The 16907-nt window shown below is 43.7% G+C and overlaps 1 protein-coding gene across 1 annotated transcript in view; it reads right to left on the bottom strand.

The window, feature by feature from the left end:
- Nucleotides 1-16907, bottom strand: part of cacna1g (calcium channel, voltage-dependent, T type, alpha 1G subunit) — a 330198-nt gene that overhangs the window by 73008 nt on the left and 240283 nt on the right. Inside the window, exons 23-24 of the mRNA XM_078225973.1 lie at nt 15980-16069; nt 14928-15120 (exon numbers count right to left, since the gene is read on the bottom strand). Of these exons, the coding sequence (XP_078082099.1) occupies nt 14928-15120; nt 15980-16069 (283 nt within the window). The remainder of the gene's footprint in view (nt 1-14927; nt 15121-15979; nt 16070-16907) is intronic.

Genomic DNA, 16907 nt, shown 5'->3' with positions numbered 1-16907 from the left:
CTGTGCGCTGTCATTCTCAAGAGCAAGGGTCTTGCTCATGAAGATTGTCATAGACCTGCTGGCAAATGGAGTTGAGTGTGCTGGAAAGGAGTTCTTCTTTCCCAGGCGATTCTGTCCAGTTCTCACTCCTGAGTCTGAAGGTCATGGGTTCAAGCCCCTCTCCAGAGACCTGTACAAAAATCTAGATGCGCTGTCCAGTTCATCACTGTGTGAGTGCTACCCTCAACGGTTGTCTTTAGAAGCGATGTTAAAATGAGTCCCTACCCTCTGCGGTGGATACAAAAGACCCATGGTACGGGATTCTCCCTGGTATTCTGATCAACCAACATCGCTGAAACAGATTATTTGGTCATTATCATATTGCTGTGTTGTGCCTTGTTGGGTGTAAATTGGTTGCTGTATTTTGCTAAATTACAACAGTGACTACACCCCTAAGGCACTTCATTGACTGTAAATATTTTGGGAGGTTTTCAAAGGTGTGAGAGAAATGCAAGTTTTTTTTCTTTTATTCCACTTCAGAGATTCACATTGAAGAGAATGGCATCTTGCCCAGATTGGATAATTTATCTGTGGCAGAAGGGAAATTTTGCTGGGACTTAAAAAAGAAAATCAGGACCTATCTGGCTAATAGGTTTACTGGAGATGAGGAAAATCAGATTTGTTCAGTTTGGGTCTGGGCAGACTAGGTCATTGCTGCCCAGGTTGTGAACTGTCCACCATGTTTAGATGTGACCCAAGTGTGAGTTCATTCGATCAGGGTCGCAGTTCTAATGTGTTCACAGGAGTTGGGTCATCTGGACTAGGCACCATTTGCAAGCGGGCAGGCAAGTTTACATTGCCTGCTCATGCCAATCTATGACTTGTCATCAGAAGGCAACCAAGGGCAAGTGCTCTCTCCCTGTCAAGGCCAAGTGGCTAATTCTTGCTCAATCAGTCCCTGGGACTGACTCATAGGTTCATATTCTGCCCTGCCTGCAAGGCCATTGGTCTTCTGCTTGTGCTAGCTGGGTGTCCAACACTTATGGAAACTCATCACCCTTCCGAGCCGCTTAGAAACCCATACAAATAGAGCTTCTCTTTGCCAGAAATGAAGTACACATATTCACCCACTTGGAATCTAATATGCATGTGCATATATGTGTATAGGTACTGCTGGAATTTAGCTAGCAAAAATGACACAGCTTATCAGCACTGCACAGTTACCTGCTGCTTGCCCGCCAAGGCCTACCCTCTCAGCTACAGCATTCCCTTGCAAAGTCATCTTTGGTTGAGTGGCGAGAATCCAGCTCCGAGAGAGGACAGTCCCTCTAGCTCTTGCCAATCATTTGGGTCAGTTGGACAATATTGGCCCTGAAGTAATGTTTGGCTGGCAGTTTGGATTATCAAGTCTCCTATAAACAACTGATAGTTTCACCCTATCATCTTGGAGCCACCTTAAGCACAAAAATTCATCTCCCTTACCCTCTGGGCTTGTTGTTCGTAAGCATAGGTTTCAGCCATTACCATCTTCTCCTAACCCATGGCCACACCAAAATCTCATTGACTGAAGATGCGGAGTTTTAGCAATACATGATTTCCTCATTGTAACCAAATCAGGGGCCAATGAATTCTGGATAAAAAGTGTGTTTTCATATCCGGCCTCCAGGGTCAGCGGCCCTGATAAGAGTTCCCTTATCAACAATGCAACAAAATAAACCTTCAGTGAAGTGCAAGGACCTATGTAAGACAGTTAACAATGTGTCTGTATCCTAGCCACCCAAATCCAAAGAGCAGCAAGGATCATTTACCAACTAGGTTCTGATGTGAGCGGTTTAGGCAAAGAAGTGGACTCTCTCTCTCTCTCTCTCAGGGCAGAAGGTGCTCAATGACAGACTGCAACCATGCTTCCCCCAGACTATGAACTCACCGAATCCGACTGTGTCACAATCTGAGCGCTTGCGAGTGGACAATTTCAAGCAGCAGGCAGACAGAGGCCTCTTTGACCTAATTATAATGACACATCAAAGCAGAAAAATGCTTCAATGAAAGAAACCAGCATAAGTCTGACTTGCTCTCCGTAAAATTGCTCATTGTTCCCAAGTGATTCAAAAGGAAAATCACTCACGGGCTCTCTCTGGAAAGTGTTACAGGTAAATATGAAATTTTAGTATTGACACAGGAAAGAAACAGGAAAAGAAAGTTCTGGAAAAGTCAAGAACAGTGATAATATAGACAGGTAGAGAAGTAAAGACAGCTACCTACACTTCACTAAACACCATCCTACAATTACTTATTTAATGACTATTTCTGAGGAGGGATCCGATTTAAATGGTGAATTTGTTGATGCATCTACCAATCCATCACTGAAAGAATGCCCCCCAATATATATTGCATGAGGTTGCACCTCATATCAAAAGTGTATCTGAGGCCAGCACCCTAACTGTGATCTGTGGTCAGAAAATAAAATTAGCAATTGCTGCATTCTTAGGGAGCGGGGAGGAGGAAAATCACTGCAATGGGACCATGAACTGATTACAGCACAGTGGAGAACACCAATTTATTAATACTTGAGACTAAGTCGCTACGAGAGCTCTCAATTTTCCAAAGTCCCACTGTGGGACCAGGGTCACAATGGGACGGAAAACTACTCTGAAAACTACTCTTGCTTCAAGGACCATCTCAATTTGATTTTGCCACCATCAGAGGAGCAAGACTTGTCTTTCAGAACCCTAGTGCATATCCCAGTAATTTTTAAATGTGATATGGTTTCCTGCCTCTACCACCCTTTCAGGCAGTGAACCCCAGGATCCTTTGGGTTAAAACAATTTATCCTCTGACAATTACGTTCAACCTATTTCACTAGGCAAAATGGCAGGGAGGTCCTGTGGTGCAGTGGGTAGCGTCCCTACATCTGAACCTGAAGCTTCAGGTTTGTGTCCCACTTCAGAGCTTGATGGTCATGTTAATTGCGTTTGTAATTATCAACCTGGAAATTTTCCCAATATTTCTATATAAATCCTTATCTCTTTAAACTTCAACACACAATGGGCAGAATGCTATGCCTCAGAGTTTAGAGGTCAGGGGATCCCATTTGATTGGTCGGGAAGGTGTGGGGTGGGAATTGTACCACCTTCCCGACTCCTCCCCCAGTCAGGCTCCAGATGGGAAGGATGGAGGAGGGCCTTCCTGCCCGGAGGCCAATTGAGGCCATTAAGTAGCCACCCAAGGGCCATTTAAGGGCTGAATATACCACTGCTGGAATTCCACCTGCGGCCGGCAGGGAATTCACGTCTTGGGACAACACATCCAACCCCCACTATTCCCCAAAAGGGGGAAAAGAACAGTGTGTGGGTGTGAAGATACGCGAAAATAAAAACACAGCAAACATTATCGAGTTTACCTGTGGCCTACTGGGTGGGTAGGGGCCCTTCGTACCCAGACACTCTGGCTGGAATCTTGTGGAGGTGATGGCTGGAGAGCTGGCATGAGCCCCATGTTGCCTCTTTCTGGAAAGGCCTGATGCACCTTGTTCCACTCAGACACTTGGCAGACCAATGATGGGCTTCCTCTGGGATCAAGGACCTTGAGGAAGGAAGACCTGTGCATCAGGAGTTGCCGGCCACCAGCGGCTGGCAGATTTATTGAACATGGAGGCGGTGGCTGCTGCTGGTATGACACCCACCCGAGACCCAGAATTACCCCAGGCCACAGGTGAGCAATAGTGGGAGGGATTGGCGGGGTGCTGGCCATTGGAGGGGAGGGGCTCGGCAGTAAGAACAGGGGACATGGCTCTTAGGAGGACCCCCCTTCCTGGTATCAAGCTCCTCAATCAGGCATTGAGAATCTTTGAAAGAAAGACCTCCCCTACAAATGTGTAGCGAGGAAAGGCTTGAACTCAGGCCAGTGAACTGACAAGAGGTTTATTAACAGGTTAACTATACACATTACAGAGCATGAGAAAAGGTCTTAACTCTACAGGCCCAAAACTCTGACTGCTGGAACAAGCCCAAGTGAGTCCCCAACTTGAGATGGGACCAGTGGGTCACATGACCCTTTCTGGGGAAATGCCTCTTAAAGGGCTACTTCACTACACCCAGCACCCTGTGAACTTGCAGTTTGCTCATTGTGCTCCCACTTGGTGGGCCCCAGCCCACCCCTTAAGGGCATCAACTGGTGATGGTGGCGCTAAAAGCAGACATAACAGCAGTTTCTCCCCTTGGAATTTCTAGCAAAGTGCATAGTCAGTACTGATTCAGTGCATAGTCTGTGATTTTCCTTCTCTTTGAAGGGACTGTCAACATTGGAATTATTCAGCAAGGCCCAGCCTGAGAAAGATTAATCTTTAACAATTTAACTCAGTTTTCCCCGACTCTGGATTTGTGTAGTGACAGCTCAGCGGGGGACAGAGCAGACGGTGACGGTTCACATTAGAGGTTGGAACAAAAGGGGCAATTTGGTCAGGCATTAGACAGGCACATCGCATCGCAATGCATCATCTCGTGCTGCTTGAACTTTCCAACGTAATTACCTCCTCCAGCATAACATCGACAAGGAGCAAATGCGTAATACAAATAACCCCTTGGAGAGCTGCAAGGCTGTAAACTATTTTGAAATAGCTACCATGCCTTTTCCTTTAGCTTGAAGATTTTATTCTTTTACTCTTTCATGCTATTTAAGTCAACATTTAAGCTGTGCAAATTTAAAACAACGACCTCGATGCACAATTTTATCAAGGTTTTACAGATTTCTATTTGAGAGAGAAGAGGTTAGTTGTTGAGGCTCCAAGTTTGCTAATTTAGTTTAACAGTGGAAGAGTGAAGGAAGAGAGTAAGGTGCAGAAAGTGTGAGAGGATGGAAGTAGACACAGACTGTAGAAAAGCTGAGCTGACACCACCAGAAAAGAACAGACAATAGATAGAAAGGAGGAGGAGGAGGCATGCAAAGCAAAGTGACAACCTCTGACCTCACTGCAAGTAAATCAGATTACATCACATCCTGCTGAAGCATCTTTACTCTTTGAAACATTGAAAAGGGAAACTTTTATGTATCACTTCTTGTGTCAAAAATTAATTCAATATCGTTGCAAAAATATCTGCAAGGCTACAGTCTACTTTGAAAAAGGTATCTTTTTAAAAAATCTTAAAATATTTTAGCATCATTGAAAAGCAGTTTGCTGTGTCTGGCTGCAACAACATGTAATAAAGCAGCATTGCCTCTATTAACTGTCACAGATGTGACAGCCCATGACCTACTTAAATATTTAGAATGTATAGTGAGTTATGACATCTATAATGTGACCTTTATCTGTATTTCTCAAGGGGCATTTGATAGTTTAAAAAAAAAATTCTGGTCTTTTTTGCACTGTTTGACTTATTGGATCCTTGGGTTGCCACCTTGAACACGACTGCTTCAGTACTAGACTGGTGCCTTCAATTCCTCAATCTTTAAACCGTGGTAAAATCGCCAGGGAAAGGGCCAAGGCACAAAACAATTCGTCCTCCCATACTTGGGGCTGCAGGATAACATCAATTATCTGAAGGAATTTTACCCAATTGAGTGGATCAGTCTACACCCGGACACTCGACCTAATGTGGTGCAGGTACCTACCTATCTATCATGCACAATCGTAAATATTCATAAACATTTTTGCAAGGGTGATAACAAATTTGAATGAGCCAGGCTGAGTCAAAACAATTTGGTGTTGAAGCCACAATATGCGAGGCTTTAGGAGAACAAGGTAAAACACACAGTACCTTGAAGATCAGAGTTATAGCTTTTTTTGACCAGGCTCTTCATAGAACTTCTGAAATATGAACTTAATTGACACCAAAGACATTATGAAAGAAGCTATTTCTCCACACCACTCCCCCGCCCTCCTACCTCAGCAAGTGGGCAAAGCTCAGTACTACCCAAGCGTTGCACTGATAATTTCAGTCCCAGTGTCACACTGCTATTTCTGATCCTAAGTTATCCATGTGCCACAATATTATTTGTCCCTTCACTTTTCTGGTGCCACACTATCATCTGTCCCTGTACTCTCCTGCCCATCATCGATCTCACACTGCTACTGGCAGAGTTACACTAGCTGTTATTTGTGACCTCCGTGCTTTCCTGGATAATAAGATTCTCACAAAGCCCTAATATCCTGGAGTGGAGTGTGCTGTGATTCACTGGTATGGGTCTGATCTTCCCAAGATTCACAGTACCTGACACTATCCCAGCTCCCTCTTGAAGTGTGTCAGGAAAAGCAAAAGTGCTGTCAGGTTTCTGGCTTGACAGAGATGTGGCCGTAATCAAACTTTTGTGGCCTTGTTTAGACTCTGAGCAGGACATTTCATAGGCTACAGATTTGAAGCCTATCGAGAAGCTGAATTTAATGTGATGTTGTTTTGTCTTGTAAGAAGATGCTCAATGTTATCAGTGAACGGGGGTTGGTGTGTCTAAAGAATATTTATAGAAAGTGAGCCTGGGGAATTAATAATGGAAAATAAGGAGATGGCAGATGATATTTTGCATCAGTCTTCGCTATCGAGGAGCAACGGAATATCCTAGACATAGCTGTAAATCAGGAAATAGAAGGGAGGGAGGAACTTGAGAAAATTACAATCCCCAAAGAAGTGGCACTGAACAACATGTTGGAGTTGCGGGCTGACAAGTCCAGGTCCTGAAGGACTTCCTCCAAGGGTCTGAACAGAAGAGGCTAATGAGATAATTGATGAATGGTTTTAATTTTCCAAAATTCCCTAGATTCAGGAAAGTTCTATTAGAGTGGAAAAGTCATGAATGTAACTCCATTATTCAAAAACAGAGGGAGACAGAAAGCAGGAAACTACAGGCCAGCAAGCTTAACATCTGTCACTGGGAAAATGTTAGATGCTATCATAGCAGGGCATTTGAAAAAATATCAAGGTAATCAGGCAGAGTCAATGTGGTTTTGTGAAAGGGAAATCATGTTTAAGCAATTTATTGGAGTTCTTTGGAGAAGTCAAACATGCTGTGGATGAAGGGGAACCAGTGGATGTACTGAACTTAGAAAGGGTTTAAACTAGTTTGGCAGGGGGGTGAGATCCAAAGCAGTAGGGAGACAGAAGAGAAGTTTGAGGACAGCACAGAAGTTAAAGCGAGCACATTAATTAGTACAGGCAGTAATCCTAGTACCAGACAGATCAGACAGAAGCAAGACAGAGAGCAAAGGAAGTCCAGATTAAACTGCATTTATTTCAATGCAAGAGGCCTGACGGGCAAGGCAGATGAACTCAGGGCATTGATGGGTATGTGGGACTGGGATATTACAGCAATTACTGAAACATGGCTAAGGGAGGGACAGGACTGGCGGCTTAATATTCCAGAGTACAGATGCTATAGGAAAGATAGAAAAGGAGGTAAGAGAGGAGGGGGAGTTGCACTTTTGATTAGGGAAAGCATCACGGCCGTACTGAGAGGGGATATATCCGAGGGTTTGGCCACTGAGTCTATATGGGTAGAAATGAGATATAAGAAGGGGGAAATCACTTTGATAGGGTTGTACAATAGGCCCCCAAATATTCAGTGGTAAATTGAGGAGCAAATATGTAAGGAGATTACAGATAGCTCCAAGAAAAATAGGGTGGTAATAGTTGGAGATTTTAATTTTCCCAACATTGACTGGGACAGCCATAGTATTAGAGGTTGGAAGGAGAGAAATTTGTTGAGTGTATTCAGGAGGAATTTCTCATTCAGTATGTGGATGGCCCGACTAGAGAGGGAGCAAAACTTGACCTCCTCCTGGGAAATAAGGAAGGGCAGGTGACAGAAGTGTTAGTGAGGGATCACTTTGGGACCAGTGACCATAACTCTATTAGTTTTAAGATAGCTATGGAGAATGATAGGTCTGTCCCAAAAGTTAATATTCTAAATTGGGGCAAGGCCAATTTTGATGGTATCAGGCAGGAACTTTCAAAAGTTAATTGGGGGAGTCTGTGGGAAGGAAAAGGGACGTCTGGTAAGTGGCATGCTTTCAAAAGTGTGTTAATCAGGGTTCAGGGTAAACACATTCCCCTTAGAGTGAAGGGCAAGGCTGGCAGAAGTCGGGAACCCTGGATGACTTGGGATATTGAGGCCCTGGTCAAGAAGAAGAAAGAGGCACATGACGTGCATAGGCAGCTGGGATCAAGTGAATCTCTTGAAGAGTATAGGGGGTGTAGGAGTAGAGTTAAGAGAGAAATCAGGAGGGCAAAAAGGGGACACGAAATTGTTTTGGCAGATAAGGCAAAGGAGAATCCAAAGAGCTTCTACAAATACATAAAGGGCAAAAGTGTAACACGGGAGAGAGTAGGGCCTCTTAAGGATCAACAAGGTCATCTATGTGTGGATCCACAAGAGATGGGTGAGATCCTAAATGAATATTTCTCATCAGTATTTACTGTTGAGAAAAGCATGGATGTTAGGGAACTTGGGGAAATAAGTATTGATGTCTTGAGGAGTGTACATATTACAGAGAAGGAGGTGCTGGAAGTCTTAAAGTGCATCTGTGGGACCTGATGAGGTATATCCCAGGACGTTGTGGGAGGCTAGGGAGGAAATTGCGGGTCCCCTGGCCGAGATATTTGAATCATCGATAGTCACGGGTGAGGTGCCTGAATATTGGAGAGTGGCAAATATTGTGCCTTTGTTTAAAAAGGGCTGCAGGGAAAAGGCTGGGAACTACAGGCCAGTGAGCCTCACATCTGTGGTGCGTAAATTGTTGGAAGGTATTTTGAGAGACAGGATCTACAGGCATTTAGAGATGCAAGGACTGATTAGGGACAGTCAGCATGGCTTTGTGAGTGGAAAATCATGTCTCACAAATTTAATTGAGTTTTTTGAAGGGGGAACCAAGAAGGTAGATGAGGGCAGTGCAGTTGATGTTGTCTACATGGACTTTAGCAAGGCCTTTGACAAGGTACCGCATGGTAGATTGTTGCATAAAGTTAAATCTCACGGGATCCAGGGTGAGGTAACTAAATGGATACAAAATTGGCTTCTTGACAGAAGCCAGAGGGTGGTTGTAGAGAGTTGTTTTTCAAACTGGAGGCCTGTGACCAGCGGTGTGCCTCAGGGATCAGTGCTGGGCTCACTGTTATTTGTCATTTATATTAATGATTTGGATGAGAATATTGGGGGCATGGTTAGTAAGTTTGCAGATGCCACCAAGATTGGTGGCATGGTGGACAGTGAGGAAGGTTATCTCCAATTGCAGCGGGATCTTGATCAATTGGGCCAGTGGGCTGACGAATGGCAGATGGAGTTTAATTTAGACAAATGCGAGGTAATGCATTTTGGTAGATTGAACCAGGGCAGGACTTACTCAGTTAATGGTAGGGTACTGGGGAGAGTTACAGAACAAAGAGACCTAGGGGTACATGTTCATAGCTCCTTGAAAGTGGAGCTACAGGTGGACAGAGTGGTGAAGAAGGCATTCGGCATGCTTGGTTTCATCGGTCAGAACATTCAATACAGGAGTTGGGACGTCTTGTTAAAGTTGTACAAGACATTGGTAAGGCCACACTTGGAATGCTGTGTGCAATTCTGGTCACCCTATTATAGAAAGGATATTATTAAACTGGAAAGAGTGCAGAAAAGATTTACTAGGATGCTACCGGGACTTGATGGATTGAGTTATAAGGAGAGGCTGAATAGACTGGGACTTTTTTCTCTGGAGCGTAGGAGGCAATTCTGGTCACCTCACTATAAGAAGGATGTGGAAGTGCTAGAAAGAGTGCAAAGGAGATTTACGAGGATGCTGCCTGGTTTGGAGGGTAGGTCTTATGAGGAAAGGTTGAGGGAGCTAGGGCTGTTCTCTCTGGAGCGGAGGAGGTTGAGGGGAGATTTAATAGAGGTTTATAAAATGATGAAGGGGATAGATAGAGTGAACGTTCAAAGACTATTTCCTCGGGTGGATGGAGCTATTACAAGGGGGCATAACTATACAGTTCATGGTGGGAGATATAGGAAGGATGTCTGAGATTGGTTCTTTAATCAGAGAGTGGTTGGGGTGTGGAATGGACTGCCTGCAGTGATAGTGGAGTCAGACACTTTAGGAACATTTAAGCGGTTATTGGATAGGCACATGGAGCACACCAGGATGATAGGGAGTGGGATAGCTTGATCTTGGTTTCAGATAAAGCTCGGCACAACATCGTGGGCCGAAGGGCCTGTTCTGTGCTGTACTGTTCTATGTTCTATTATAGAGGTCTATAAAATAATGAGGGGCATGGACAAGGTAGATAGTCAATATCTTTTCCCAAAGGTAGGGGAGTCTAAAACTAGAGGGCATAGGTTTAAGGTGAGAGGGGAGAGATACAAAAGTGTCCAGAGGGGCAATTCTTTCACACAGAGGGTGGCGAGTGTCTGGAACAAGCTGCCAGAGGTAGTAGTAGAGGCAGATACAATTTTATCTTTTAAAAAGCATTTAGATAGTTACATGGGTATGATGGGTATAGAGGGATATGGGCCAAATGCGGGCAATTGGGATTAGTTTAGGGGTTTCAAAAAAAAGGGTGGCATGGACAGGTTGGGCCGAAGGGCCTGTTTCCATGCTGTAAACCTCTATGACTCTATCCAAAAGGCATTTGATAAAGTGCCACATGCAAGATTATTGCTAAAAATAAAAGCTCAAAGTGTATAGGCATGGATAGAAGATTAGCTAGCCAACACGAAGTGGCGAGTAGAAGACTTGTAACAAGTGGAGTGCTGTAGGGATCAGTGCTGGGGTCTCCATTTTTTACAATTTATATTGACTTGGATGAGGACCAAAGGTATGGTGGTTAAATTTTCTAATGAAACAAAGATAGGTAGGAAAGGATGTGAAGAGGACATACAAAGGGATATAGATAAAGTAAGTGGGCAAAGATCTAGCAAAAGGAGTTTCATATAGGAAAATGTGTAATAGTCCATTTTGAAAAAAAGAGAAATCTATTTATCGAAATGGTGAGAGATTTCAGTGCTTTGAGATGCAGAGAGGTCTAGGTGTCCTAGTTGATGAATTGTAAAAGGCTTGTTTTCAGGTACAGCAAGCAATTAGGAAAACTAATAGAGTGTTACCATTTATTGTGAGGGGAATTGAATACAAGAGTAGGGAGGTTATGTTAGTTGTGCAGGCATTAGTGAGACCACATCTGGAGTACTGTGTGCAGAATTGGCCTCCTTATTTAAGGAAGGATGTAAATGAATTGGAAGCAGTTCAAAGAAGTTTTACTAGGATAATCCCTGGAATGGATGGGTTGTCTTATGAGCAAAGGCTAGGTTTGTAGCTGCTGGAATTTAGAAAGGCAATTTGATTGAAACATACAAGATCCTGAGGGGCGTTGACAGAGTGGATGTGGAGAGGATGTTTCCTCTTGTGGGAGAATCTGGAATTGGGGCTCACTTTAAAATTAAGGGGCCACGTATCTAAGACAGAGACGAGGAGAATTTTTTTCTCTCCGAGTCATGAGACCTTTGAACACTTTTCTTCAAAAGGCGAGGGAAGCAGAGTTTTTGAATATTCTTTAAGGCTGAGCTAGATAGATTCTTGATAAGCAAGGGGGTGAAAGATTATCGGGGGTAGATGGGAAGCGGAGATGATGTTACAATCAGATCAAACATGAGTGGTAGAGCAGGCTTGAAGGGCTGAGTAGCCTACTCCCGCTCCTAATTTTTATGTTTGTACTTTTCTTACACAACCAAGCTATCATAAAGAGATTAAAGTTCTGCCTAAAATTATGGACTGGGAGTGTGTAATTTTACCATATGTCCTCCTAGAATGACCCAGTTTAGCACATGTGGAATTATTACCCCATGGAAAACACTATCCTATTAAACACAGGGACAGCACAGCTCTGACTATCTTCCAGCCCTGTACTTTTTGGTCGTGTGTCTTTGTTGATTTTATTTTTTGCCTTTCCCAGAGCTGTGGGTGGCAGGGTGGCGGTGAGGTTGGGGGAGGTGCTTGATGTAAGGTAGGGCAGAGGGGCAAGTTGATGAGGAAATAAGTGGTCCCACCATCACACTGTGGGACAGGCTTGCTGGGTTAAGCTGGTTTTTTCCTGCCTGTCATATTTGTCCGTTCGTATAGCTGCAAAGTGGCTGAGGGCTCTCTCTCTTCTCTAAAGGTAGCATCCTCGATTTGAGGGCTGCCAAACCAGGGCTTTACATGATTCTAATACAGGGCAAGGAGGCTTCTGGTCTATCTCAGCTAAAACAGGGATTGAACCCTTTGCTGTTGGCACTAACCTGATGCACACGCTAGCTCTGTAGTCAACTGAGATAAATGCACCTTCACCTCCCCTGAAGGTTAGGTGGTGAGTGTATAGAAGTCTGACATAGAGGAGAACTCGTAATTGAAGCAGTCATACATCGACTGTGGATAGAATAGGTATGGTTTATTGAATGACTTTTTCTCCTCTCTCGTTTCTTTCTCTTCTCAACATTCTCCACCATTGCCTGTGTCCAAAGTTAATCGCTCGGAATTTTTTTCTTTTGCTTTTGGACTCGAGTTAAGTTCAGGCATTTGCTTTGAATCACTTCATTTAATATGAAAATTTGAGATATAATTATTTTTGATTGGATATCTTTGAGCAATGAATAAAAGCAATTCTTTTAAGGCCAGACTGAAACTTAAAAAGAAAACCTCATCGACTAGAATCATTCTAAAGGAAATAGACTCAATGGCCGGAATGTTACCGCCTCTTAGGCTAGTGAGATTTTCCCATCCCACTGCAATGAATGGAGATCTGACCGGGCGTCAAATTCACCAACTTTGCTGCAGCGGGAGTGTGGCGTGAACAGCCAGTAAGATTGTGCCCATTAATGGCTTCCTTGGGGCAGGACTGCACTGAAGAAAGATACTCTGAAACAAGTTTGCTTTCAGAAGTTGCAAAACAAGTCATATCTGATCAACTCTACCCTGTACTTAGCTAATTTTCTGTCCGCAACACCTGAACTTGTGGAGTTATCGGGAACACAGTTCGAGGTCATGGGACTCTCAGCAAGGTCACTCAATCATCATGAATGCTGAGAGGATCATCAATTATGCAGGGCAGCACTGACAAGATTTTATTCTGACCTCACCCAGTTTCCACACTTGCCGGCAGGGATCACTGGAATGTGATCAAATGCAGGAACCCTGGTTGCTTTGTCTTTTCCCTATAGCCCTGAGTTATTGAGGCCAATTGAAGCCCCCATAAAACTGCCTCTTAACTCTGTAGGTACTGCAGATTAAGCCTAGAACCTCTCTGCTCTGCAAGACTTTGTTCTACATTAAATTAAGAACTGAAATGTTTGGTCGGACCCTGCACTTAACTAATTTTGTAAAAGTGGCAATTCATTTAAAAAGGTTCAGCACAAACTTGCTGACTCTTTTGGACCTTCCACTTTCTCCGCAGTTGAAATAACTGACTTTGAGCTTTTAATTAATAATTGCCCCATTAGCAGAACCTATCAGCTGGCTAAGACAAGGGAGATGCACAGCCACTCAACTAGGAGTGAAAAACATCTAAGCAAGGCTAAGTCCGGAAACAAAATGACAAACAACTAACTACAAGCCTGTCTGGGGTTGGCATGCAATGACATGCAGAAGATCATTTTGTGACAATTAAGAGGGCGATGCTGACACTTCCAGTTTGGAAATATAAAGGATAAGCTACACCTACCCTACAAAGTAAATTTAAAGTGGGTTCAGAGAAAGATCATGACCTTGAGGGAACAGAATTTAAAATGCCATTTCATCCAGACTCAAAACGTTGGCTCTATTCTCTCTCTACAGATGCTGTCAGACCTGCTGAGATTTTCCAGCATTTTCCGTTTTTGTCTCAGATTTCAGCATCCGTATTAATTTGCTATTAACCAATATATTCCAGTGTTATGTTGAAATGTGTAATATATGCTATCTACCCATATTGGTCGGATTAGCTCAGTTGGCTGGATGGCTGGTTAGTGAGGCAGAGCAACACCAACAACACAGGTTCAGTTCCTGTACTGGCTGAGGTTATTCATAAAGATCCTGCGTTCTCAACCTTACCCCTCGCCTGAGGTATGGTGATCCTCAGGTTAAATCACCATCAGTCAGCTCTCCCTCTCAAAGGGGAGAGCAGCCTATGGTCATCAGGGACTGGAGCAACTTTACCTTTACCCATATATAACAGCAGAATGACATACCAATATAGAACATGAGATCATGTAGTTGGATATCATGTTGTGCTCTGTGAGGTTTCTAAACATATACTACAACCACATAATACTACATTTTCCTGTAATAACCTGCTGCTTCAATCAAGCCATTATTATTAAGCATATGAGAGATCAGTATCTTGTGAGTTCATCTATTCCACCACGATTGAAATATGTGCCACAATCATTACTAGTGGAAATTTCTCCCTTCCATCTCTAATTCCTGATAGACTTTATCTTCTGAAAAGAACTGGTTTCTGCATGAGAAGCCATTTGACTGAAGTACCCACGATGTTTGGCATTGGCCGCAGATATGCCGTGTTTAAGGTCATCACTGGCATGTCCTGAGTGAACAGTCGAGAAGCAGTCGTGATGTATGTCGTAACCCAAAAACCCAATAAAACAGTGAGTGCACTCACAGGTCAATTGTGCAAGACTTCGGCCCCTTTAGCTTGCACAGCCTTGTGCAACAGTGACAACCACTGATGGCACAATGGAGCCAATAATATCCTTGCATACTGTGTACTATACTCATGAGAATGCTTTGGGTAAAAGACAGTTTGCCCCCTGGAGAGGTTGCTGCTAAAACATGCAAGCGAGGTAATGACAGGGCAACTGTTTATGTGGGCTGATGGGATTTTATTTCTGGACCATGCAGAGGCCTAACTGGCATGCTCTGGGATATCCCAATTATCAGGCACTGGGGAGGTGGGGGTCAAAGGTCAAGCATGACTCAGAAAGATACAGGAAAGACTACCGACCAGCCAGCTGTTTCTCCTTACTCCTTCTCTTTTTTTCCATACGTCTGAGGCGTTTTTCCTCACGGCGCTTGGCCTCCTCCACCTCCTGGTGCTTCCGACACTTATGGAAGTTCTCCACCACCACACCAACAAACATGTTGAGCACAAAGAAGGCCACGATCAGCAGGAAGGAGATGAAATAAAGGAGCATCCATGGATTGTAATTCATGATTGGCTAGAAACAAGAAAACAGCAACAGATAAGATGCCTAAAAATCATCGATTCACACAGCGTAGGAGGAGGCCTTTCGGTCCATTGTGCCTGTGTTAGCACTTTGAAAGAACTATCCAGTTAGTCCCACTTCCTCAAGCTTTTTCTCCACAGACCTGCAAATGTTTCCCTCTTCAAATAGATATCCAGTTCCTTTTTGAATGTAGTTATTAAATCTGTTTCCACCACCCTTTCAGGCAGTGGAGTCCAGACCAGAATGACACACTGCGTTCAAGAAACTTCTCTTTGTGTTTTGGGTTCTTTTGTCAATCACTTTAAATCATGTGTCCTCCGGTTATCGGGCCTCCTACCAGTGGAATCCATTTTGCACTATTTATTTTACTGAAACCTCTCGGAGTTTTGAACAGCTCTATTCAATCTCCCCTTAACCCGAGTTCTGATGAAGAGTAATATTAGACTCATGGGTCAGATTTACCAACCTCGCTCGCAGCCAAGATTCTCTGTCCCGCTGCAGTGAACAGAGATTTAACCGAGTGCCAAAGTTCTCTGTCCTCGCTGGCAGAGGCGGCGGGGCGTGAACGGCCGGACAATTCCGGTCATTAACAATGCTTCTCTCTCTCCACAGGTGCTGCCGGACCTGCTGAGTTCATCAACCATTTGCTGTTTTTATCATCATATTACTGGGAATGGTGATTCCTGTATCTCTGAGAATAGTGATTCCTGTAACACTAGCCTGGATATAGTAACCAGTGAGTACTGTCAAGAGCATATAAACCACAATATTGCCACAATATAGATACAACTCCCAGACACAGAGTACAATTTCACATAGAGCAATTTATGATATTTCAGCTTGACATTACCTGTTGATCCACTCCTACTGCATCCAATCCATCATACATAATGTCAACCCACCCATCCTTCGATGCAAGAACAAACAAGGACATCAGGGCCTGTTAGTAGAAGAGGATAAAAGCTCATTAGATGCAGTCATATATTCCGCAGGGCTAATCACTGAGTATTGACAGCAGAAGAGACTCATTCTGACCAGGGCAGCACAGGTCAAGGACCTTGCTTATGTTCTCTTCCAGCAAACATCTTGATCTCGTGCCACCTAACACCCATCATGGCAGCAGTATAACATCTTCATTTCCAAGGCACAGTGCATGCCAAATGTAAGAACAAAACGAACTAATGCTAAATGGTTCAGAATTGGCAACAGGCTAACAATGTGGACAACATTTTGGACATCGAACATTTTAGAATAGTTGACAACTAATTCAAATGCACTAAAGGAATGGAATGAGCAGCCCGAGAACTGTGCCCCAAATATTTCATAGCTCAAGAAATGCAAATGTGTTGTTAACTAAAGGATTAGAAAATAACCACTGCGTTCCAATTTTAAAGTCAGAAGCATGATGCATACAATTGTTTACCTATTGGCTAAGTACTTGTAATAGGAAAATACAAAGGACTCTGTAAATATAAATAATTAGAGTAAACAGGATAAACCAACCCAAAGCTCAGTGGCGTGAACAAATTTATAGATTGGCCCAGCTGGCAGACCTTTCACTTCTGCTTCAGTCCCCTAGAGTACATAATCTTGGCCGGACACAACAGTGAAGCATGAAGTACTAGAGTTTGCAGACAGACTTTCTTCTATAAGATGTTAAACTTGGGCTCCATCTATCGTGCTGTGGGAGGCACAATGGCACAGTGGTTAGCACTGCTGCCTCACCGTGCCAAGGGCCAGGGACCTGGGTTTGATTCCCGGCTTGGGTCACTGTGCGG

This window comes from Mustelus asterias, chromosome 12, assembly GCF_964213995.1.
Source record: "Mustelus asterias chromosome 12, sMusAst1.hap1.1, whole genome shotgun sequence".
Classification (NCBI taxonomy): Eukaryota; Metazoa; Chordata; class Chondrichthyes; order Carcharhiniformes; family Triakidae; genus Mustelus; species Mustelus asterias.
This window is presented reverse-complemented; position numbering and strand designations above follow the sequence as displayed.